This window comes from Scyliorhinus torazame, chromosome 16, assembly GCF_047496885.1.
Source record: "Scyliorhinus torazame isolate Kashiwa2021f chromosome 16, sScyTor2.1, whole genome shotgun sequence".
Classification (NCBI taxonomy): Eukaryota; Metazoa; Chordata; class Chondrichthyes; order Carcharhiniformes; family Scyliorhinidae; genus Scyliorhinus; species Scyliorhinus torazame.
Genome location: NC_092722.1, coordinates 183,458,243 through 183,485,117, shown reverse-complemented (window position 1 = coordinate 183,485,117; position 26,875 = coordinate 183,458,243). Strand labels below are relative to the sequence as shown.

The window sequence follows — 26,875 nt, the reverse complement described above, 5'->3', positions numbered from 1 at the left end:
AGTGACCCAGAGCCGGGATCGAACCTGGGACCTCGGCGCCGTGAGGTTGCAGTGCTTACTCGCTGCGCCACCGCGCTGCCCACTCATCGCAAACTGTTTGGCGCTTGACAGGTCCTCGTGTTTGGCCTCTCACGCTAATCGCCGGCCTCGTTTCGCTTGAGCAAGAGCGTAAGGAGGCCAGAGAATCGCACCTAAAGAGTCATCCAGACTGGAAACCTTAGCTCCCTTCTCTCTCCACAGATGCTGTCCAGACCTGCTGAGATTATGCAGCATTTCCTGTTGCAGCTTCAGAGCGCTTGGTTGGCTGAAATGCGCTCCGAAACATCCAGTGGTCGTGAAAAGTGATAGGGAAACAAACGACTCTGTTCAAAAAGGGAGGCTCCCCTTTGACTGACAGGCAGGCGGTGATGATGTAATGGTGCGGGGCGGCGCATGCGCAGTTGCCGGCAGCGGTGGGCACGGTTGTCCGGGATGGAGTCGTACGATGTGATCGCCAACCAGCCGGTGGTTATCGACAACGTGAGTAACCAGCCGGTCGGCTCCCCGCTCTTTGATAAAACCGCCTTACGCGAGGCGGGGGAAGGGGGCTACGGTTGTGGCGAGGGGGCAATTAACGCTTCCCGTCGCCGGTCGCTGCCATGGCAGCAGCCGCGCCCCAACCGCCATTCATTGAGGGGAATTAAAAGTCGTCACTCGGAATCCCGCGCCGGCTTATTTACACAGCTGCCGCTTTGGCGGAGTATACTGAATTGGCCCCGGTTTACCCCGGTTGCTCTCTCTCCCCGTTGGCGAGAGGGCAGACTGAAAGCCTGCGGCCTAGCGCCCCGGCCTGTCTGCTGAGTGGCTCGCCGGACCCGCCCCAACAGCCAGCGCCGATTGGCGTGAGCTGGTCAGTGACGTCACCGCCCCGTCTGATTGGCCCAGACGGCTGTCAATCAGGGCGCGGGAGGACTGCTTCCGGTTTCCCAGACGGCCGGAATGTGGTCTGGAAGGGAGGATGATTAGTGGAAACAACAACATCCACTGCTCAAAACGGTCTCTTTGGCATGAGAGCAGGGAAGAGTTTATAGGAGAAAGGATTTAAGTAGCGCCTTTCGTGACCTCAGACTGCTTAACGAGCAACCAGCCAAAGAAGGACTTTTTTTTTCCCAAAGACCAGTCTCTGGTGTTGGAAATGTTGCAGCCAATTTACACAGAGGCAGCTCCCACAAACAACAATGTGATAATGACCAGCAAAATGATAGCTTGGTGGTAGTGTCACTGGTAATCCAGAGGCCTGGATGAACGCCTTGGAAACTAGTTCAAATCCCAAGTCGGCTGCTTGGAAATTTTAATTCAATTAATTAATAAATCTGGAATCAAAAGCTTGTCTCAGGAATGGTAATCATGCTTATTGTAAAAACCCACCTGGTTCTCTTGATGTCAATCCTTAGTCAATCGTGGGGCCCAACCTTTGACCAATAAATGAATGGCAGGGCTGTTCCAACCTCAAATGCACGTACTGTGCAATGTGGGAACTCCAGGATGCAAGAAGTGTGCAGGAAGTGTCGTCAGTTGCAACTGCTTGAGTTCTGGGTTTCAAAACTCTGAATAGTAGTTGTCACTGCGGAGCATCCGTGAGGCTGAGAGCTTTGGAATTCTCTAAGCTAGAGGACTGTGGAAGCTCAGTCATTGTGTATGTTTAAATTGATAGATTTCTAATTAACAATAAGGTAAAGGGTTATGGAGATAGTGGGTGTAAAAGGCACTGAAATGTCCAATCAGCCATGATTATATTAAATAGTGGAGTAGGCTTGATGGGCTGAATGGCCTACTCCTATTCATATGTTCCAAGCTACATGCATGTTTATCAATGTGGTCACTTCGCATATTAAGAGTATGCAGCAAAGAGAGGGAATGGTGACCACCAGACAGTCACAAAGAGGACCAGGCAAGTAGTACAGAAGTCCTCCAAGTGCACCCTGCTACAGTATTCACTTCTGAATACTGATGAGAGTGATGGTTCATCTGGGTAGTACACGCTGAGCGAAGTCAATGGCACCAAGGTTGCACAGTGGTGGACAAGGGAGACTGGAGGGGTAGGCTTGTTTCAGAAGATGGCACCGGAGCGAGGCGACTCTCTGCGAGCTCTCTCCAACAAATCCACTTTTTACTTAACTTATACTCGTTCTAATCTTTTTAAATTACCTTGTGTTGCCGTACTATGTATTTTCTTTTCTTCCCTTTTCTTACTTAATGATCTGTTGAGCTGCTCGCAGAAAAATACTTTTCACTGTACCTCGGTACACGTGACAATAAACAAATCCAATCCAAGGAGCCATACTGATGGAATTTGTTAATTAGGGGAGCATTTGGGCTCGCCTAACTAACAAACTCCCTATCAGTATGGCCAGAAACATGTTTCCAGGATGATGTGTTGCACCCCTGGTTTCCGGCTCAAGGATGTCACTGAACAGTCGAAGAGCATCCTCAGAGGCGCAGTGCACAGCCGGCAGTCGTGGTCTATGTTGGAACCAACAACATGGGTAAACAGAGGGATGTGGTGCTCCAGTCAGAATTTAGGGCGCTGAACAGAAAATTAGCAAGCAGAACCTCAAAAGTAGTAATCCGGGTTATTCTCAGTGCCACATGCAAGTGACTTCAGGAATAGGAGAATAAGACAGATGAATGTGTGGCTGGAAAATTGGTGCAGGAGGGAGGGTTTCAGATAATTGCATCCTTGGGACTGACTCTGGGAGAGATGGACCTATACAGGCCGGGTGGGTTGCAACCTCAACAGAACCAGGATTGAGTTCCCTGTGGAATGTTTTGCTAGTTCGGCTTTGGATAGCGACCCAAGGGCAGATTCAGTTGGAACAAAATCAGAAATGGAAATGGAAGGCGGAAAATTAGTAGATGAGTCTGGAAGCAGAGGACACAAAGGTTAGAAAAGACAGTTTGACTATCTACTTCAATGCAAGGAGTACAGCGAATAACCCCCCAACTGATGAACCTGTTCTCCATGCTGAACATCACTTGGAAGAAGCATTGGGCTAGCAAGGGCACAAAATGTAGTCTGGATAATGAACTTTAATGTCCATCACCAAGTGACTTCGTAGCTCCACTACTGACTGCACTAGTCATTTCCTGGAGGACATAGCTGCCAGACTGAGCTAGCGGCAGGTGGTGAGAGAACCAACAAGTGGGAAAAGCCTACTTGACCTTGTCCTCACCAGTCTACATCTTGCTGATGCTTCTGTCCATGACAGTATTGTGACCACTGCAGGGCAGCATGGTGGCGTAGTGGTTAGCATTGCTGCATCACGGCGCTGAGGTCGGGGGTTCGTACCCGGCCCCAGGTCACTATCTGTGTGGAATTGCACATACTCCCTGTGTTTGCGTGAGTCTCACCCCCACAACCCAAAGATGTGCAGGTGGCCACGCTAAAAATGTAATTGGAATTTTTTTTTTCTAAAGTACTGTGACCACTGCATGGTCCCTGTAGGAATCTCACACTGAGGACACACTCCATCGTGTTGTGTGGCACTACCACCTTGCCAAATGGGATAGATTCAGAACTGATCCAGATACTCAAAACTGGGCATCAGTCATCCAGCGCTGCATCCTTTGGTACCAACAGAATTGTATTCAACCTAAATCTAAACCTCATGGCCTAGCATATCCCTCATTCTACCATTGCCATAAAGCCATGGGGACAAACTCTGATTCAGTGAGGACAGCATGCCAGGAGCAGGTGTTACAGCCTTTGAATATCAAGAGAAAGTGCTTAGACTGTATTTTTGGAGATGGCTCTTGTATGGGGTGAATTTTAATTGTCACTGATCAGCCAAGCCTTATACCCATTCACAAAATGTTCATATACTACATATGAATCTTAGCAAAAATAAATCTAAGAATGTAAGCTGTATCAGTATTTGTGAGCATTTTGCATTGCTGCTGTAACTTAGTTTCTTTTGGATGTTGTTATTGATGCCGACAGAGACCCGTAACTTTTAATTCCAGTGACTGACTGAAAAGCTCACAAAACAAGATCGCAAGTTTTAAGACTTTTACTGAAACTAAAAGCAACATTGACTAATGACTATTTAGTAGGCAACTTGTACTTTAAACTAGAGAAAAGACCTCCATGTGACTTCTAACATGATCAACAATCCCACAGCAGTGTTACACTTTACTCTGGCCCTTAAGTGGACATTTTATTCTCCCAAAAGTTATTCTCTGCTCCCAATGGCTTGTTTCCTTTTCCTATCCCAGAAGAGTAGCTTTTTATTCCAGGACAGATCTTCACAGTAAGGCTTAAGCTACAAAGTCTTCCCTTTAGCCAAAGCTAGGCAAATCTTCCAGTCCTGTTTAAATCTTCATGAACTTGGTCTTCAATCTGAACATGAGCTTTCGCCTACCTTCTGTATGATGAATAATAGCATCAGCATTTTCTCTGATTCAGATGCAGAACTGGCTGCCTTTATCTCTCTGTTCTCCCTCAGATTCCCGCAGACTGACTTGTTTCTGTCAGATTTGATGGTATCTTAGAAATCATGTAAGCTTATTTACTTACTATTGACTCTTTCCCCTCTCAAAGCTCATCATGATAAATTGTATGGGCCTTGTGTACAGGTATGAATGCTAATTAATTATCCTGTAGAACTTCAAATTTATTCTATCTTGGAATTAAATAGATAATTTAAAGTATACCCATTTATAAAATCTGACATTTTTAACATCCCCCTGTGAGACCTGGAATCTAACAGTCTATCCGTAGCTAGCTGTTCTTGCCATTGTCTAAAGGTGAAGACATCTTGCACATACTTCCCAGTAAGATAGTCTTTTCCCCACTCTAAACAACCAAGCCACCCAAGCTGGTTAACGAGCAGAATTCAGAACAGGGCACTTGACCCCGTTCATTCCTTTATTTTATCCAAAGTTAAAGAGACAGTCTTAAACATAACAATCTTATAAACTTTATATTTGTAACAATGTGTCACACAAAATATGGGAAGGAGCAGGCCATCCATTTCCCACCTAATTCCCCCATATCCCTTGATTCCACAAGAATTCAAAAATCTATTTTTCTCAGCCTTAACTATATGCAATGACTCAGCGTCTATCACTTTCCAGTGTAGAGAATTCTAAAGATTCACAATAATTTGAGTGAAGAAATTCAGGAAGGAATGGCTGACTCCTTATTCTGAGATTATGCCCCTAGTTCTAGACTTTTCAGCCAGGAATGCAATCTCTCAGCACCTACCCTGTCAGAATAGTAATTGTTTTAATGAGAGCACCTCCCATTCTTTTAAGTTGTGAAGAAAGATTATTAATACATGGCAAGAAATTTGTTCATGTGTCAATGTTATGCTTGCTACATTAATCCCTCAGGAGCAACCATGTTGTGGGATGCTACCTTTGTGGCTCCTGTGATGCTCTTCAAATATCAATTAAAAATGCTGTGCGGGTAAGAGCCCACAGTGATGCCTTCCCGGAGAATAAGTCTGTGATGTGACACTAGATACATAAATTATTTTCTTCCCTGTGATATGAGAGTAGATGACTCTGGTGGGATAGCTAGTGTTAGCACAAGTTCAAAGGAATGAGTGACCTTCTGCACTTTGTTTTACCGTGTGCAATAATCACTAAGCCAGCCAACAGCCTCCATAGTGGCTACGTGGAGCTCTCTGAGCCCTCTGCGGAGTTTTGTCAGGAAGCAGTCTTCAGTAATGTGAGTCATTGATTGGGGTGCACCACAGCTGGAGTTCGGATTCTCTGCGAGGCCTATAATTTGCTGCAAAAAGGCCTTGGTCAGTGCGGAAACAGTTAAGGAGTGCCCAGTGTTGGCGTGACAAATTGAAGCCGGGTGGACGATGTGGGATCTGAGATGAGCAAGTGGTTTTTAATGGTGGTGTGTTGTTCCATTCCTGCCGCCACAGGGTCTCTGCTGCTATTCCTCGGTAATCTTAGCCATACAGGCTGGCATGATAGGAGGCAAGCGGCAGGTAGATTGGTAAGGTCCTTGTGTAGTGGCAGGCTTGGGTTGATGTAAAGCTTCTCCAGGAGAATTTAGGGTTCTTGAGATGACACACAGGTTGGGTTGAGCTGGGTATCTACAAGACTGGTATGGGATGAGTTGTACCAGACTGGTACACTGCTCTACGGTTGAAGAGACAATGGCAAGAGCTGAGATCCTTAAGGTGTGAGCATTTGCAACCCATGAAGAACCAGCAAGTTTGCTGAGGAGGTTGTTTCGCATTTTGACCTTTGCTGCTGCCTTGCTCTGGTGTTTTTTGAATGTCAGTGTCCTGTCAAAGGTAACACCAAGATAAATGGGATGTTGTTCGTGATTCAATCTCTTGCCATTCAAGGAGATTTAAAAGAATTTTTTTAGAATACCTAATTTGTTTCCCAATTAAGCGGCAATTTAACGTGGCCAATCCATCTAACCTGCACATCTTTGGGTTATGGGGGTGAGACCCACACAGACACGGGGAGAATGTGCAAACTCTACACGGACAGTGACCCGGGGCCTCGGTGCCATAAGGCAGCAGTGCTAACTAACGTGACGCCCTACCATTCAAGGAGATGTAGAATTCCCACTTGGCATTGGCATTGTGGAGATGGAATATACTTGAGACGGTTTTGTTGCTGATGAGCTGAAGGTGCCATGTCTTACAGTAGTTGGTCAGCTTTGCAATATCATTGTTTGTGTGTTGCCTCTGGTTTAGGAAACGTCTGAGCCTGAGAGGCACAGCAGGTATCCTCAGCATAGATAAACTTCCAAGACATTGTTTAAGGCAGATCATAGAATTTACAGAAGGAGGCCATTCGGCCCATCGAGTCTGCACTGGCCCTCGGAAAGAGCACCCTACTTAAGCCCGCGCCTCCACCCTATCCCCATAACCCAGTAACCCCACCTAACCTTTTGGACACTAAGGGGCAATTTAGCGTAGCCAGTCCACCTAACCTGCATATCTTTGGACTGTGGGAGGAAACTGGAGCACCTGGAGGAAACCCAGGCAGACATGGGGAGAAAGTGCAAACTCCACACAGTCACCTGAGGCCGGAATTGAACACGTGTCCCTGGATCTGTGAGTGCTACCCACTGTGCCACCGTGCCGTCTTTTTCAATCTCGATGCTGTTGATATAGAGAGTGAAAAGCGTTGGGGCTAGAAAAGATCCGTTGGACTGTTTGCTACAGGCGCTTGTCTCATCATCCATGTGCACCCTGAACTATCTTTTCTTGGAGTAATAGTTCGATGGCATCAGTAATCCACAGAGGGAGGAAGCTTGAGATTTTGACAAGGAGGCCAGTGTGCCAGATAGACAGTGTCGTATGTTGCAGTGAAATCAAGAAAGACAGCCCCTGTTTTGAGGTTATTTTCAAAGCCATTTTCAATGAAGGTGGTTAGGACAAGGATCTGGTCGCATTTGCTTCGCCTCTCCGAAAGGCAGCTTGTTCAACTTTCAAGATTTTCTCTATCTCTGGCCCTATCCGCTACATTAAAATGTCACCATTCTGTTTTCCTCGTCTGTTTGATTTATTAAAAGTCTGCACAACATGTCCTCATGTATTTGATTAGTTCTGTTTCATGGCGATCATATAGTAAACTCTGTAAGGTCGATCCTACAGTTCAGCGAGAACAACAAAGTTATTATGGAATCGATTATGTTTGTAATTGTACCACACCACCCTTGGGGAACAGGGTGAGATTGTAGTTTAGGAGGATCATGTGGTGCCACGTTTGCACCTCACCTGTAGTAAATTGCTGACTTTTGTGGCATATAAAGAATGTTGTCTGAGCTAATTATTTTTTTGAAATAGCTAAATATACTTTAATTGGTAACAGATCATAATATCAGCCCTTCTACTGCTGGTAATGCAAACATAGAATATAGAACATAGAACATAGAAAAATACAGCACAGAACAGGCCCTTCGGCCCACGATGTTGTGCCGAACCTTTGTCCTAGATTAATCATAGATTATCATTGAATTTACAGTGCAGAAGGAGGCCATTCGGCCCTTTGAGTCTGCACCGGCTCTTGGAAAGAGCACCATACCCAAACTCAACACCTCCACCCAACACCAAGGGCAATTTGGACATTAAGGGCAATTTATCATTGGCCAGTTCACCTAACCCGCACATCTTTGGACTGTGGGAGGAAACCGGAGCACCCGGAGGAAACCCACGCAGACACGGGGAGGACGTGCAGACTCCGCACAGACAATGACCCAAGCCGGAATCGAACTTGGGACCATGGAGCTGTGAAGCAATTGCGCTATCCACAATGCTACCGTGCTGCCCTTAAGAACAAATAAATCTACACTATATCATTTTACCGTCATCCATGTGCCTATCCAATAGCTGCTTGAAGGTCCCTAATGTTTCCGACTCAACTACTTCCACAGGCAGTGCACTCCATGCCCCCACTACTCTCTGGGTAAAGAACCTACCTCTGATATCCCTCCTATATCTTCCACCTTTCACCTTAAATTTATGTCCCCTTGTAATGGTGTGTTCCACCCGGGGAAAAAGTCTCTGACTGTCTACTCTATCTATTCCCCTGATCATCTTATAAACCTCTATCAAGTCGCCCCTCATCCTTCTCCGCTCTAATGAGAAAAGGCCTAGCACCCTCAACCTTTCCTCGTAAGACCTACTCTCCATTCCAGGCAACATCCTGGTAAATCTTCTTTGCACCTTTTCCAGAGTTTCCACATCCTTCCTAAAATGAGGCGACCAGAACTGTACACAGTACTCCAAATGTGGCCTTACCAAAGTTTTGTACAGCTGCATCATCACCTCACGGCTCTTAAATTCAATCCCTCTGTTAATGAACGCGAGCACACCATAGGCCTTCTTCACAGCTCTATCCACTTGAGTGGCAACTTTCAAAGATGTATGAACATAGACCCCAAGATCTCTCTGCTCCTCCACATTGCCAAGAACTCTACCGTTAACCCTATATTCCGCATTCATATTTGTCCTTCCAAAATGGACAACCTCACACTTTTCAGGGTTAAACTCCATCTGCCACTTCTCAGCCCAGCTCTGCATCCTATCTATGTCTCTTTGCAGCCGACAACAGCCCTCCTTACTATCCACAACTCCACCAATCTTCGTATCGTCTGCAAATTTACTGACCCACCCTTCAACTCCCTCATCCAAGTCATTAATGAAAATCACAAACAGCAGAGGACCCAGAACTGATCCCTGCGGTACGCCACTGGTAACTGGGATCCAGGCAGAATATTTGCCATCCACCACCACTCTCTGACTTCTATCGGTTAGCCAGTTCGTTATCCAACTGGCCAAATTTCCCACTATCCCATGCCTCCTTACTTTCTGCATAAGCCTACCATGGGGAACTTTATCAAATAGATGGAATGGTTCTTGAAATAATGCCTTGTTGGGCAGCATGGTGGCCTAGTGGCCTAGTGGTTAGCACAGCTGCCTCATGGCGCTGATGTCCAAGGTTCGATCCCGGCTCTGGGTCACTGTCCGTGTGGAGTTTGCACATTCTCCCTGTGTCTGCGTGGGTTTCGCCCCCACAACCCAAAGTTGTGCAGAGTAGGTAGATTGGCCACACTAAATTGCCCCTTAATTGGAAAAAATAATTGGGTAATCTAAATTTAAAAAAAAAATAATGCCTTGCTATATCACCCAGAAATATCAGAATTAACTCTCATTTTAAGTTTAGCACTGCCCCAACAATGCAGTTTACCCAAATTTCAGAAGACCACGTTGCACCAGCAGCTCTCTGACTTGGATTGATCATTTATTGATTGATCATTTGTGCTGTGTGTTAGGACTTGGAGCGAGGCTCAAATACATTTTCAAAAAAAACCATATGGCCTGTGAGCTGACCAACAGTCACCCAGTCAGGGCAGCACGGTAGTACAGTGGTTAGCACAGTTGCTTCACAGCTCCAGGGTAGGGTGTTTAAGTAGGGTGCTCTTTCAGAGGGCCGATGCAGACTTGATGGGCCGAAAGGCCTCCTTCTGCACTGTAGATTCTATGATTCTATACTTCTAAATTAATTGACACTAGATAACAGAAACACAACTCTAGAGACAATCCCAGGACTTATTACTTATTTTAAAAAACAACAAAGATTCACAAAAATCCTCAATACCACTTCTACCAAAGTTTTAAGAAATATTTTAGAGAAAAACATAATGTGCGTGATAACAAAGCTCTTTTTAACCAAGGAGTTCAAATGTCGCCCTCGAGTTGTCTCAATGACTAATTTGTTTTGGAGTGAAGTCCATAGAGCCTTAGAATTCCGACAGTGCAGAAGGAGGCCATTCAGTCTATCGAGTCTGCACCAACCCTCTGAAAGAGCACACTACCTAGGCCCGCTCCCCTGCCCTATCCCGTAACCCCACCTAACCAGTGCACCTTTGGACATTTAGGGGTAATTTAACATGGTCAATCCACTTAAACCGCAGATTTGTGGACTGTGGGAGAAAACCGGAGCACCCGGAAGAAACCCACACAATCACGGAGAAAGTGCAAACTCCACACATAGTCAGCCAAGGCCGGAATTGAACCCAGGTACCTGGCGCTATGAGGCAGCAGTGCTTGTCACTGTGCTTCACCCACTATTAGTCACCACTATTAGGTATGAAAATCTGTGATTTGCAAACAGCAAATTAGTTAGATGTTAATGTGATATATTTTTGGTGCTTGATGGGGGATTTCTGACTAACACCAGAGGATCGCCTTGTTTCTTCTTGGGAACTTATAAGTAAATTTTAACAGTAGAAAGGGCCTCAGTTTAATGTCTCAACCAAGGGACAATGCCTCCAATTGTGCTGTACTGTGCTGAAGTGCAACCTCTATATCATATGCTTAAATTCTGGAGTGGACAGATGGGAATGTTTAAACTCCTGATCTTCTGACTCACACCAAAGCTGCCAATCTTGACTTGGAGGTAGTCTTACTTCTGAGTCAGAAGATTGTGGTTTCAAGCTCCACATCAGGACTGAGCACATAATCCAGCCTGACAATTCAGTGCAGTACTGAGCCTTCCCCATGACCATGAGATGCTGTTTCTCAGATGAACCAAGGCCCATCGGCCTTCGTAAGTTTATTAAAAGAATCCATGGATAAAAGCAAATTACTGCAGATGCTGGAATCTGAAATGACAGACAAAATGCTGGAAAATCTCAGCAGGTCTGGCAGCATCTGTAGGGAGAGAAAAGAGCTAACGTTTCGAGTCCGATGACTCCTTGTCAAAGCTGGGTCTTTAGAAGAAGAACAGGGGGCAGCACGGTGGCGCAGTGATTAGCATTGCTGCCTCACGGCGCCGAGGTCCCAGGTTTGATCCCGGCTCTGGGTCACTGTCAGTGTGGAGTTTACACATTCTCCCTGTGTTTGCGTGGGTTTCGCTCCCACAACCCAAAGATGTGCAGGGTGGATTGGCCATATCTTTTTATTAAAACAGTAAAAAAATATATACAAGGCCAAACAGTACAAACACTAATTTTGTGTTGGAGAAACAGGGTACCCTCCCTCAGTACCAATGTACGGGGAATGGGGGTAGGATACTCTGATTATTAAAACAGTTCACAACATATTTCTATAAAAAACAAATGGTACAAGCACTAAACTTTGCGCTGGAGAGTCCATATACCCTCGCCTCTGTACCAACAGAAGGGAAAGGAAAGGGGGGGGGGGAGTCGGGGTGTTGGTGGAGGGGGGCCCAATAGGGCACTGCCTGAACTATCTACGGAGGCAGAAAAATAAAAGAACCTTCAATTATGATGTGCCAGATTCTGGGAGTCTCCCAGTGGGGGTGAGGGGCGACACAGTGTCAGGCACGAGTGAGCCCTGCAACCCGTTGCAGAGAGCCTCGTGTGCACCCTGCGCTCCCGCCACTGTGCCACTGACAGCCTTTGGACAGTTGCCCTCCGGGCCCGAATCCTCCACCATACTGAGTACGGTGGGCGTCACGGGCCCACCAACCAACCCAGGGGCTGCCTTGATGCCGCCACCGGGATCATCGACAGGGGGGATCTCCTCAGGCTCCTCCCGGGGTCCTGGGCCAGTGGAAGGCGGTGGTGCAGATGCCTGCTCTGCCCCTGTCGCCTTTAATTGGAAAAATGAATTGGGTACTCTAAATTTTTAAAAAAGAACAGGAAGTTTTGGATGTCTAGACCAATATTTATCCCTCAACCAACATCACGAAAAGAGATTTATCTGGTCATTAAACTCATTAGTCTCATGGTGTTTACACGATTTGACTGGTACATTTCCCTACAATACAGTAGTGACTATACTTTAAAGCTGCTTTATTGGCTGTAAATTGCATCATGAAAGGTGCTCGTTAAATCTTTTTCTTCCGCAGGGCTGAACTCACTGAGTAAATATACAGCCAGCTGTGATATTGAGTCACTCTTGAGAAAATACCAGTTTTGGTCCCAAGGGGTTGAACTTTAGATCCCAATGGGGGGAGAGCCTGGAGGTGGGTGGCATGGAAACGAACTGCACCAGCTAGTGTACTGGTTGGCCAGCATGCTGATATACTGACTCCATTCCGCTCCAGGGCTATTTCCTGGAGGCAGGATGGGTGAGCGGCTACCTGCAGGCGATGAGTGGCTAATTCAGGGCCCTAAAAGGCATATTAAGGCCTGTTGTCTGAGGCTGACTGGGATTTTTCAGGTAGCCTTGAAGCTCCCTGAGGCATCAGGGACTAGGCTGGCTGCCTGAAGACAACTTCCTGCGAGCAGATCTAGGGGGACAATGCTCCAGGCAGGCTTTATGCACTTCCCATGACCATGAAACCATTGTTGTAAAAACCCTTCTGGCTCACTAATGTCCTTCAGGTAGGGAAATCATAGAATCCGTCCAGTGCAGAAGGAGGTCATTCATTCCATCGAGTCTGCACTGACCCATCAAAAAGACACTTTACCCATGTCCACTCCACCCTATCCCCATAACCTAACCTGCATATCCCTGGACACTAAGGGACAATTTATCACGGCCAATCCACTAACCCGCACATCTTTGGACTGTGGGAGGAACTGGAGCACCCGGAGGAAACCTACGCAGACACGGGGAGAACGTACAAACTCCACACAGACAGTGACCCAAGGTCGGAATTGAACCCGGGACTCTGGTGCTGCGAGGCAGGAGTGCTAACCACTGTGCCACCGCGCTGCCCTAAATCTGCCATTTCTTTCCTGGTCTGGCCTCCTTGTGACGCTTGACCCACAGCAGCAATGTGGTTGACTATTAATTGCCCTCTGAAATTGCTGAGTAAGTCACTCAGTCAAAGGGCGATTAGGGTTGGGCAGAAAATGCTGACTTTATCAGCAACTACCACATCCCATGAAAGAAAAATGAAATATCCTTTAGAGAGGTGCCTTATCGACCTCCTTAATCATATTTTAGTTTGATGTTTTAAGTTTCATTTGTGATTTGTTTTTGATTAAGAGAGTATCCTTTCAAGGGGCTGCCCCTTTAATTTGTCCCTTAGTTTATTTGATTTAGTTTAATTACTTTTATATAAAATAGTGGTAATGTCACTGGTTCCGTGCCTGGTAGGCACTGCAGGCATTGGGGGTGCCTTATTGACCCTTTCAATCAGGTTTTGGTTTATTGCTTTTAGATTCATTTGTCATTTGCTTTTGTTTAAGACAGTATCTCTTTAAGGGGCTGCCCCCTTAATTTGTCCCTCAGCTTGTTTGGTTTATTCTAATTGATTAATGGTAGTACTGTTGCTTGACAGCGCCAGGGTCCCAGGTTCGATTCCTGGCTTGGGTCACTGCCTGTGCGGAGTCTGCACGTTCTCCTTGTGTCTGCGTGGGTTTCCTCCAGATGTTCCGGTTTCCTGCTGAAAGATGTGTTGTTAGTAATTTGGACATTCTGAATTCTCCCTCTGTGTACCCGAACAGGCGCCGGAATGTGGCGACTAGGGGCATTTCACAGTAACTTCATTGGATTGGATTGGATTTATTTATTGTCACGTGTACCGAGGTACAGTGAAAAGCATTTTTCTGCGAGCAGCTCAACAGATCATTAAGTACATGAGAAGAAAAGGGAATAAAAGAAAATACATAATAGGGCAACACAACATATACAATGTAACTACAAAAGCACTGGCATCGGATGAAGCATACAGGGTGTAGTGTTAATGAGGTCAGTCCATAAGAGGGTCATTTAGGAGTCTGGCGACAGTGGGGAAGAAGCTGTTTTTGAGTCTGTTCGTGCGTGTTCTCAGACTTCTGTATCTCCTGCCCGATGGAAGAAGTTGGAAGAGAGGGATCTTTGATTATGCTGCCCGCTTTCCCCAGGCAGCGGGAGGTGTAGATGGAGTCAATGGATGGGAGGCAGGTTTGTGTGATGGACTGGGCGGTGTTCACCACTCTCTGAAGTTTCTTGTGGTCCTGGGCGGAGCAGTTGCCATACCAGGCTGTGATGCAGCCCAATAGGATGCTTTCTATGGTGCATCTGTAAAAGTTGGTAAGGGTCAATGTGGACATGCCGAATATCCTTCGTTTCCTGAGGAAGTATAGGCGCTGTTGTGCTTTCTTGGTGGTAGCGTCGATGTGGGTGGACCAGGACAGATTTTTGGAGATGTGCACCCCTAGGAATTTGAAACTGCTAACCATCTCCACCTCGGCCCCGTTGATGCTGACAGGGGTGTGTACAGTACTTTGCTTCCTGAAGTCAATGACCAGCTCTTTAGTTTTGAGGGAGAGATTGTTGTCGCTACACCACTCTACTAGGTTCTCTATCTCCCGCCTGTATTCTGACTCGTCGTTATTCGAGATCCGGCCCACTATGGTTGTATCGTCAGCAAACCTGTAGATGGAGTTGGAACCAAGTTTTGCCACGCAGTCGTGTCTCTACATGGAGTAGAGTAGGGGGCGAAGTACGCAGCCTTGCGGGGCCCGGTGTTGAGGACTATTGTGGAGGAGGTGTTGTTGTTCATTCTTACTGATTGTGGTCTGTTGGTCAGAAAATCGAGGATCTAGTTGCAGAGTGGGGAGCCAAGTCCTAGGACTGGGGTGAGCACAGTCAGAAGCCTCACAGGTTTGTGTACACACAAACCTGTTGGACTTTAATCTGGTGTTGTAAGACTTCTTACTGTGCTCATCCTCATTAATCTACTGTCACAGATCTGTCCATGATTGCATTGGTAAGAGTGATCATTGGACAGTCCTTGCTTTCACAATGAGGATACGTTAGTACTATCACTGTACTAAATGGGATAGGCTTTGAACAGATGTAGCAACTCAAAACTTGGGCACCTGTGAGGCACTGTGGGCAATCCGCAGCAGCAGAATTGTATTCAACCATAATCTATAACCTCTTGGCCTGGCATATCCTGCACTCTACCATTGCCATCACATCCGGGAATCAACTCTGGTTCAATGAAGAGTGCAGGAGGGAATGCCAGCACTAGGCATATCTAAAAATGAGGAGGCAACTTGGTGAAGCTACAATACAGGACTGCTTGCATGCTAAACAGTAGAAGCAGCATGCCAATAGATAGTGCTAAACGATCCCACAACTAATGGATAATCTGATGATCTGAACTCTGCAGACCTAACACCCCCAGTCGTGAATGGTGGTGGACAATTAAACAACTAACACAAGGAAGATGCTCCACAAATATGCCCAGTCCTCAATGGTGGTAGAGCCCAGCACATCAATTCAATTTTCAGCTATCTTCATTTAGAAGTGCTGGTGAATGATCCAACTTGGCAGCCTTCAACAGTCCCCTGCATCTCAGAAGCCAGTCTTCAGGCAATTTGATTCACCACGTAATTTCAAGAATCTGCTGGATACTAAAGAACAAAGAAAAGTACAGCACAGGTACAGGTCCTGCGGCCCTCCAAGCCTGCGCTGACCATGCTGCCCGTCTAAACTAAAATCTTCTACACTTCTGGGGTCCGTATCCCTCTATTCCCATCCTATTCATGTATTTGTCAAGAAGCCCCTTAAACGTCACTATCGTCCCTGCTTCCACCACCTCCTCCGGCAGCGAGTTCCAGGCACCCACTACCCTCTGTAAAAAAAACTTACCTCGTACATCTCTTCTAAATCTTGCCCCTCGTACCTTAAACCTATGCCCCCTAGTAATTGACGCCTTTACCCTGGGAAAAAGTCTCTGACTATCCACTCTGTCTATGCCCCTCATAATCTTGTAGACCTCTATCAGATCGTCCCTCAACCTCCTTCGTTCCAGTGAGAACAAACCAAGTTTATTCAACCCCTCCTCATAGCTAATGCCCTCCGTACCAGGCAATATCCTAGGAAATCTCTTCTGCACCTCTCTAAAGTCTCCACATCCTTCTGGTAGTGTGGCAACCAGAATTGAACACTATACTCCAAGTGTGGCCTAACTAAGGTTCTATACAGCTGCAACATGACTTGCCAATTTTTATACCCGGCCAATGAAGACAAGCATGCCGTATGCCTTAAAAAAATTTTTTTTTAGAGTATCCAATTCATTTTTTCCAATTATGGGGCAATTTAGCGTGGCCAATCCACCTACCCTGCACATCTTTGGGTTGTGGGGGTGAAACCCATGCCAACATGGGGAGAATCCGTATGCCTTCTTGACTACCTTCTCCACCTGTGTTGCCCCATTCAGTGACCTGTGGACCTGTACATCAAGATCTCTCTGACTGTCAATACTCTTGAGGGTTCTACCATTCACTGTATATTCCATACCTGTATTAGACCTTCCAAATGCATTAACTCACATTTGACCGGATCCATCTGCCATCTCGCCTCCCAAGTCTCCAAGCGATCTAAATCCTGCTGTATCCTCTGACAGTCCTCATCGTTATCCGCAAGTGTCGTCCGCAAACTTACTAATCGGACCAGTTACATTTTCCTCCAAGTCATTTAGATATACTACAAACGGCAAAGATCCCAGCACTGATCACTGTGGAACACCACTAGTCACAGGCCTCCAATCAGAGAAGCACCCTTCCATTGACACTCTCTGCCTTCTATGACCTAGCCAGTTCTGTATCCATCTTGCCAGCTCACCTCTGACCCTGTGTGACTTCACCTTTTGTACCAGTCTGCCATGAGGGACCTTGTCAAAAGCCTTACTGAAGTCCATATAGACAACATCCACTGCCCTACCTGCATCAAACATCTTTGTGACCTCCTCGAAAAACTCTACCGTTAGTGAGACATGACCTCCCCTTCACAAAACCGTGCTGCCTCTCGCTAATACGACCACTTGCTTCCAAATGGGAGTAGATCCTGTCTCGAAGAATTCTCTCCAGTAATTTCCCGACCACTGATGTAAGGCTCACCGGCCTGTAGTTCCCTGGATTATCCTTGCTACCCTTCTTAAACAAAGGAACAACATTGGCTATTCTCCAGTCCTCCGGGACATCACCTACTGCAACGACTATTTACCCTGACAATATTCCAGCGATAGTACTGAAGTCTTGTGTTCCAGAACTAGCCACACTGCTAGCCAAATTATTCCAGTGCAGCTATAATACTGGCATCCACCTGGCAATGTGAAAAATCACCCAGATGTGTCCAGTCCACAAAAAGCAGGTCAAGTCCAACCAGGTCAGTTTTCGCTTAATCATCAGCAAAGTGATGGAAGCTGTTGACAGTGCTATCAAGCAGCACTTACTGATCAACAGTGGCAGCTGTGTGTACTATCTACAAGGTGTACAGTAGCAACTCATCAAGGCTCCTTCAGCAACACCTTCCAAACCTGCGTCTCCTACCATTAAGAAGGGCAAGGGTAGCAGATACATGGGAACACCACCTTCTGCAAGTTCCCTCCAAGCCGTACAGTATCCTGACTTGGAAATACTGTTCACTGTTTAGGGTCAAAATCTTGGAACTCCCTTCCTAACAGCACTGTGGGTCTATCTGCACCACATGGGATGCAGTAGTTCAAGAAGGAGGCTCTCCAGCACCTTCTCAAGGGAAATAAATGGTGGCCTATCCAGCGATCCTGTGAATGAATGAATGAAAAAGGATAACTGTTTCCTTCACATTGCGTGCTTCTGACCCCCATTTGATCCTGATGTTATAGTCTTGAAGTTCACAGGGAAAATCCTGCTCTAGTTTGTGCTGTGTTTTTTATAAACATTTTATTGAGGTATTTATGGTTTTATAACAACAACAGAAGAAACAATGTACATACAAATATAACCATAGTGCAAAATTCCTCCCTCACAGGTCCCACCTTTTCTAACACCCTACTCTAAACTAAACCCGAGCCCCCCCCCCCTTGCTGTTCCCCTCTTGGGGCGGACTTGATTTTCTCCAGCCAAAAAAGCTATCCATGTCAGTTAGCCAGGCCTCCGACTTTGGGGGCTTTGAGTCCCTCCAAGCTAATAATATCCGTCTCCGTGCAACCAGAGAGGCAAAGGCCAGAACATCTGCCTCTTTCTCCTCCTGAATTCCCGGGTCTTCAGACACTCCAAAATCGCCACCTCTGGACTCGGTGCCACCCTTGTTTTTAACACCTTGGACACGACCTCCACAAACCCCTGCCAGAATCCCCTGAGCTTCGGACATGCCCAGAACATATGAACATGTTTCGTTGATCCTCCTGCACACCGTGCGCACCTATCTTCTACCCCAAGAACCTGCTCATCCGGGCCACTGTCATGTGGGCCCGGTGAACGAACTTGATCCTGGCACATGATGCGGACACATTGACTCTGCTCAACGCGTCCGCCCAGAGACCGTCCTCTATCTCTCCTCCTAACTCCTTCCCATTTGTGTTTCAGCTTCTCGATCTGCTTTTCCTCTGACCCTGTGAGTTCCTTATAAATGTCCGAAACCTTCCCTTCTCCCACCCACATTCTGGAAACTACACTGTCCTGTATCCCCCTTGGTGGTAGGAGCGGGTAGGTTGAGACCTGCCTGTGTAGGAAGTCCAGCGCCTGCAGGTACCTAAACTCGTTCCCTCCCGTCAATTCAAATTTCTCCTCCAACTCCCTCAGGCTGGGAAAGCTCCCTCTATAAACATATCTCCCATCCTCTCGATCCCTGCTCTCTGCATTTCCGGAACCCTCCATCTAGCTCCCCCGGGGCAAATCGGTGATTATTACAGATTGGAGACCAGACCGATGCTCCCTCTGCTCCCACATGTCTCCTCCATTGCCCCCAGACTCTCAGGGCCGCTACCACCACGAGGCTGGTGGAGTACCGTGCCTGTGGGAACGGCAGGGGCGTCGTTACCAATGCCCCCAAACTAGTGCCCTTGCATGATGCCGCCTCTACCCGCTCCCACACTGGCTCCCACACCACCACCACCCACTTCCTAATCATGGCTGTATTTGCCGTCCAATGATAATTACTGAAGTTCAGCAGCGTCAGCCCGCCCTCACCCAGGCTGCGCTCCAGCATCCCCTTTTTTACTCGCGGGGTCTTACCTGCCCATAAAAAGCCAGAGATCACCTTATTGACCCGTTTAAAGAAGGACCGTGGAATAAAGATGGAGAGACACTGAAACACAAACAGGAATCTTGGGAGGACCGTCATTTTCACTGTCTGCACCCTCCCAGCCAGTGAAAACGGGAGCACGTCCCACCTTCAGAAATCTTCCTTCATTTGGTCTACCGGTGGGGCCAGATTTAACTTATGTAGCCGTTCCCATTCCTGCGCCATCTGGATGCCTAAGTACAGAAAGCTTCCCCCTACCACTCTAAACAGCAGCTCCCCAATCGCCTCTCCTACCTCCATGCCTGGATCGCGAACATCTCACTCATCTCACTTTTCCCTATGTTCAATTTATAACCCGAAAACCGGCCAAATTCCCCCAGAATCCTCATAATTTCTTCTAGTGGGTCCGAAACATTTAGGAGCAGGTCGTCTGCCTATAACGAGACTCTGTGTTCCACCACCACGGACCAGCCCGTTGAGGCTCACAGCGCAATTGCCAGCGGCTCTATGGCCAGCGCGAACAGCAGTGAGGAGAGGGGGCATCCCTGCCTCGTCCCCCGGTGCAGCCTAAAATAGTCCGATGTCAACTTGTTCATGTGAACACTCGCCACGGGCACCTGATACAGCAGTCTAACCCAGTCGATGAAGCCCTGTCCAAATCCAAACCGCCCCAGTACCTCCCACAGATAATCCCATTCCACCCGATCAAATGCCTTCTCTGCGTCCATTGCGACCACTACCTCCACGTCCCTACCCTCTGGGGGCATCATAATTACATTCAGCAGCCTTCTTACATTGGCCGCCAACTGCCTATCCTTAACAAATCCCGTCTGGTCCTCCCCAATCACGTCCGGAATGCAGTCTTCAATCCTTGACAAGATCTTGGCCAACAGTTTGGCATCTACATTTAGTAGGGAGATCGGTCTGTAGGACCCACAAAGCTCCGGGTCCTCATCCCGCTTCAGGATCAATGAGATAGTGGTCTGTGACATCGTCGGGGGGAAGCCCCCTCTCTCCCTTGCCTCATTAAATTTCCTCATCAGCAGTGACCCCAGTATCCTAGAGAACTTTTTATAAATCTCCACTGGGTACCCGTCCGTCGGGCTTTACCCGGCTGCGTGGCCTTCAGCCCTTCTACTATTTCTTCCAACCCGATCGGGGCCCCCAGCCCTTCTACCAACCCTTTGTGCTGTGTTTTCTGATCAGAGCCATAGAGCAATCAAGGTGTGTAAATTGTTCATAACCTCAATGCTGAGAGGGAAACCTGGTATTGCTTTTTCTGATTCTTATCTGCTGCCGCTTTCTGGATAATTAATGTATTGGTATTAATGTATTGGTATTGTGTAAAGGTAACATCAGCTTGATGTCCCTACTGTCCTATAGCATCCCAACGTTCCCTGTGATGGCTTGCTGTGAACAATGATGGTTTGATTGATGTAACTGAGGTCTCTGGCAGATGTGGAATAAATACCACATCATGAATGAGCACCTTCAGGAGAAGGAAGGTGGGGCAGCACGGTGGCGCAGTGGGTTAGCCCTGATGCCTATTTGCGCCGAGGTCCCAGGTTCGATCCTGTCGCTGGGTCACTGTCCGTGTGGAGTTTGCACGTTCTCCCCGTGTTTGCGTGGGTTTCGCCCCCACAACCCAAAGATGTGCAGGTTTGGTGGATTAGCCACGCAAAATAGCCCCTTAATTGGAAAAAATGGAATTGGGTACTCTAAATTTATTTAAAAAAAGGAGAGGGAAGGTGGGCAAAGCTGGTGGAAGAAATAAATGAGAGATCAATACCACATGAATGAAACAAATTGAAAATAATCGTAAAAGTGGAGATTCTTTACATAAGAATTACATGATTATTGACAGGGTTCACAAATCCTCTTAAAACGGAAGTAGAAAGTAGTTGCTTCAAAAAGAGGAACTGCAAGCGACAGAATGAGAAGATGGGGAAACAATTATCGGCACATATTTAAGAGGTTAAATGCCCTTTTATTATTTGCTGTAAGGTTCTGTAATTAACCAATGAATAACTAACACTTTATATGAAATAAGTTTGATCTTGCACTTCTTAAAAAAACACAAGAAATTTTACAAGCCTGTGTTAACTGAAGATGTGTTAATATTTGCACTGTGTCAAATTTAAAGCCATTATGAATTTTGAAATGCATCAATTACATGCTTCTGGAATAAAACAGTGCAGCGATTGATAATATGCACAAATCCACACCTCCATTTATTGCATGCGAATGTATAAACTTGGGCTTGGACTGATTTAAGGAAGCCATCTCTTCCCATTACTCCATTCTGGGTCGTGATTTATTTTTATTTAAATTTTTGTTTGTAATGTAACCTGTCTCCCCGCTACTCAGCCCGACCCTACACTTCAACTTAAACCTTGGTGTACCCTACACTCGTGAGTTCCTCCTCAAGCTGTGAACATTGGCATGGGAGATTTGCTAGTAATTTGTCTAGAAATTTAAAAATATACATGAATTACCAATAATGCTTCTCTCACCAGAAAGTCTTCGATACCTGTATTGTGAAAATATTGTGCTCTACTGATTAGCTTCTTTAGAGTTGTGAGGTTTTGCAGCACAGAAAGAGATCCTTCGGCCCATCGTCTCTGTGCTGGCCATCAAACCTCTATCTCTTCTAATTCTATTTTCCAACACTTGGTCCGTGGCCTTTGTGTAGCTCGAATGAAAGTCTACAGGAATTCTTTGAAGAAATATTTCCACTACAGTTTTAATTGCAGAGAGATTAGTGCGTTGTTACAAGGTTAATTCAGCAGATTGGTACCATTACACCATTTGAAAAATCATGCTCAAACCAATAGATTTTAATTTTGGGACAATGCATCTTTTGTTCAGTATTCTTCATCTGGTAAAATTGCTTTCACCAAGCTCTGCCAGTATTTTACCCCGACGTTATAACTAACTCAAAATACTCTCAACCCTAGTTTGAAAGAAGAAATATGACTGAGCTGTTGGGGTATATTTCAGTTTATGTGAACGTACGTTAAACATTTTGCACCGTTGCATTACTGTATTTCTAGTGGAAAAAATTGCTTGGTGCTGCTGGGTGAGACTGTCATGCCTGATTGAAATCTCAGTGAAAACACTACTGCTACACTTTGTTCTCGAGTAGTGGTTCTCAAACGTTTTTGTCCGCAGATCATTTAGGTGGAACAAAAGATCCCATGGGCCACCTACTGCTCCTAACCCACCCACTTTCATTTGCCACTGCAAAACAATCATCAGAATTATTGGAAAATTATGGAAACTATAAATGCTTTGCTTTATTGTTACTAAATATAGTAAATTTATGTGCATTTTTAAAAATTAGAGATCATTATTAATTCACGCCAGAAACAAAATATATATACTTTCCTATTGTGAACATCAATACCACATGAGAACATGTTTATTTGAAACATTCTAATATGTTATAAAATCATCATCTTCATCAGCGATACATATCTTGGGTATTAATTATACCAGAATAAATAGTAAAATAAATCTTGCTTATAAAATGTCATTGTTGCTTCCACTTGAGGCGGTTTGTGCTGCACATGTAGGAGTGGTCTGGTTATGTAGTACCATGCAAGTAATGGGGATGAGATTTAATAAGAATAATCGCTTATTGACACAAGTAGGCTTCAATGAAGTTAATGTGAAAAGCCCCTAGTCTCCACATTCTGGCGCCTGTTCGGGGAGGCCGGTACGGGAATTGAACCCGCACTGCTGGCATTGTTCTGCATTACAAGCCAGCTGTTTAGCCCACTATGCTAGATTTCTGGCCTATTCTCTTCTATGGCCTCAACCGTGGCATTGCGTGGCAGTCAGTTGAATTTTGGACATGCCTACAGGCTACCTGGAGACTCTGGTGAACCACTGGACGTCAATATCATGAACTTTCAAAAATAAGCCTCCATTATTTTTTTTTGCTAACAAATGTTGAAATGATTCATCTTTAAAAGTAATTAGAATGAAGGTGACTCTTTTGCGCTGCATTTGTACTGGTAAATGCTGGAGCATGCGTTATTCTTGTATCCACACGAGCACAAAAGGAATCCCAAGTTGGTTAACGCCTGCTCTCAGCCAATGTCTAGGAAACAAGCAGTGAGTCTGGATGTACAGGGTTTGTGGAGCTGACTGTGGCCTAAACCAGGAGCCTTATTTGCATATCGTCACCGTTCAGTTCTTTTGATTAATATGTCACAGGGGAATCTAAACAATCAAGAGAAGAAGTAACTAACCAGCACTGGTTTTGAATCATTTCAAAATGCCAAGGTGGAATTACTAGGAGACATAGGTTTAATGTGCAAGGGGCAATGTTTAGAGGAGATGTGCGAGGGAAGTCTTTTTTTTATGACGTTTAATGGATGCCTTGACAAATGCACGAATAGCATGGGTATAGAGGGATACGGACCCCAGAAGTGTAAAAGGTTTTAGGTTAGACAGGTAGCATGACCGGCCCAGGCTTGGAGGACTGAAGGGCCTGTTCCTGCCCTGTACCTTTCTTTTCTTTCTTTGAAAGTTGAAAGGCAAAGAAAGAAACATTAATACTGATACCTGGTGGGATGTAGATATAAAACCATCCAGATTGAGCAAAGTACAAACAATACCATTCACTGCAAAAGGCAAAGTATTTATTATTTGATACATGGTATCTGAATCCCAAAATTGTATTTTAGCATTGACTTTCCTGACGCCTGACCAAGAACAGCAAACTAGCAACCATTATGAGCAAATCAGGGTTCATATAGCGACCACGTTGCGCCCAGTGCGAATCGGGGCTGCGGGTAAGTAGTGGAAGAAGGCAACCATTATTTGCATTTATTTGAATCCCATTAACGAGATTGAAGTCGAATGCGGCTGCCTTCCGGGAATGACCCAATTCCCTCGCAGAGGTCACGCGTGCGTCGTTTAGTACTCCTTTTTAAAAGCATGAAGCTGGCGCAATGGCTACTGAGGGGAAATGAGGAGATGAGTAGCCCACTCCATTTTCCAGCGGGGCATGGGGGAGCTGAAGCTTTCCAGGTCAGGGGATGGCCCTTGTGGGGGGGCGGGGTTGCATCTCTGAGGCTATCAAGCCATCTTTTAAATATTGTGGAGACCCATAACAGGGCAACCACAGACTCAGCCTGTCTGTCCTACCAAACCCTTCTAGGACAGAGGCATATTGCAGCTTCTCCAGAAAGTACATTTCACAACTAAGGCTACTGCAAAGGACAAATTAGCCTTGTTAGTTGTGAGAGCACTTCACGTCTGCAAGTTGTGTTTGTTGCTTGCTCCTGTTGGTGGCTGCAAATGCCTGGAGGCTGCTGTTGCTGTTTCCTTCCTTTTCTGTAGCCCGAAAGGACAATTTTTTCGAAAATACCTGGGTCCTGGAATACCGAGCTCAGGGGGATGTATGAGACCAGAAGACAATCCGGTTTGAAGCAACGGAAGACTGCGGGACCTGGTGCGTGACATTGATCCTAATGGCCACCTGATGAAGAAATGCTTTCGCAGATTGCTGATGCTTTTGTTACTGGTGTGGTGAGTGATGCATGTAACTGGCATGTCACCACGGATTAAACATGCTAGAAGTCAAGGAAGTTCAACTGCACCTTGCACCAGTGGAATATGTGGATACCAGGATTTGGTTCCGGTGAATCGGCATGTGCACAGCTGCGGCTCCTGGACGGAACAAGTAACACATTGATAGACAGATCATTTCTATGACAAAGTTCCAGATATGATAATACATTCTCAGGCTTATCTTCCATTTCTGTTGAGGAACCTACAAGTGGTGATACCATGTGTTTTTTTGTGTGAAAATGAGCTGATATAGCTTTGTACGGTACAAATATGTACGGTGAGGTTTCCTTATTGGTTAATGATTAGTGAGATATGTCGAAAGTTGCATAGTTGATTTTCAAATCTTTGTTATTGTTGACCGTTTAATAAACAAAAATATTCTCAACTCTCAAGTTCTTCCTCGAAGGTGCCATGTCTCAGAGCATGATTAATGCACTGCATGTCCAGCAAACTCTGATGCCTGAGCATTGTGCCAGTACTCTAGAAGCAGCAGCATCACAGAGGCAGCTGCCAACAATCAAACAGAGCTTCGCCACTGAGGATCCTCTCGCGGCCAAAGGGTAAATGTCTGGATGAGCGGAGGGCAGCTCAGCACAGCCTCCCTAATGTTCCCGGCAGAGCTCCGAGGTATAGGGATTCCTGATCTGTCCGGGGTTGAGTGTGCAGGGTGAGATTTGCCAGCACAACTGACACGGTGGATGGCACTCTTGAGAGAAGGTGGGACAGTCATGGTAAGGTAGAGGCTTGTGGGAATTTCAGGGTGCCTGGATGGAAGCCCTGACTGATTGCCAGTCTCTCTCTCTCCTTCTCCACTTCCTCCCGTATAAAACTTTGCAGGTGTAGATTCCGCAGAGGCTGCTCTTGCTGTGCTTGCGATAGCCGAGATGGGCAGACACTGTAGAATGTAGCAGTGACGACGCAGGCTGGAGGCAGCACCCCATGTGCAGGGGGCTGCCGAACCCTCTGAAGACCCAGCTGCCCATCAGGCTGAGGAGGGAGCCACAAGGGGAGGCCGGCGATGTCCCAAGGAGTGCAGGCATTGTTGTCATTCCATGAGCTGATGGACACTCTGTCTCGGCAGAGGGATAGTGTGGCACCTGTGTCATGTCCTTGAGGACATGGCACCCCGTGGAGGAGGAGGACACCAATTCCTGTTGGCCATGAATGTCACTGCAGCCCACAGGACCATCGTCCTCCTTGTCATGCTGCCCACACTGACAACCATTGCACTGCCTCCCAGGCGGCATTGTTCACCCTGCTGCTGGTTCTCCAACCCCCTTGGGGGAACAGGATCTCATCCACAAAACATGCCCAAAACTGGACTTTAACTTGGTCTGCTCAAGTGCACCTTTGAACTTTGCTGGAATTTTCTGCCTCTTTTATCTATTCATACATGATATACCTGAATGATGGGCATACTTTGGAATAATTTGCACAGGGTGATTAAGATAAAGAATTTTCTACTCCGGATGATTTCGAGTGTTGAAGACAATTTTCGAAGTATGCTGCACAATACATTTCATTGGCCGGATTTCTCCGGTCATTATGACTCAATTTTCCCGCTGGCAGCGAACCCCCGCCAGTGGATTTCGCGGCAGTATGGGGTGGTTACAATGGGAAATCCCATTGACGAGCGGCGGGAAGACAGAATCCCGCTGCCAGTGAACGGTGAGTGGCCGAGAAACACGCTTTTGTCGACCGAGAATCCCGCCCAATCTTCAGTGTAAGGATTCTGAGCAGTTCAACTGAACATTTGAGAAACATATTGGGGTGGAGGGGATTTTCAGGCCATTCTCGCCAGTGGGATCTTCCAGTCCCACTGACGGTAAACCCTCACCGTTGGTTTCCCAGTGGCTGGGGATGGAGCCAATGGGAAATCCCATTGAGAGCGGCGGGACCAGAAGATG

General features: G+C 46.4%; 1 protein-coding gene across 1 annotated transcript in view; it reads left to right on the top strand.

The window, feature by feature from the left end:
- The first annotated feature begins 400 nt into the window (after positions 1-400).
- The window catches only part of LOC140393279 (alpha-centractin-like), a 70,463-nt gene continuing 43,988 nt past the window's right edge, over positions 401-26,875 (top strand). Inside the window, 2 exon segments of the mRNA XM_072479576.1 lie at positions 401-464; positions 467-519. Coding sequence (XP_072335677.1) covers positions 416-464; positions 467-519 — 102 coding nt within the window. The 5' untranslated portion in view covers positions 401-415.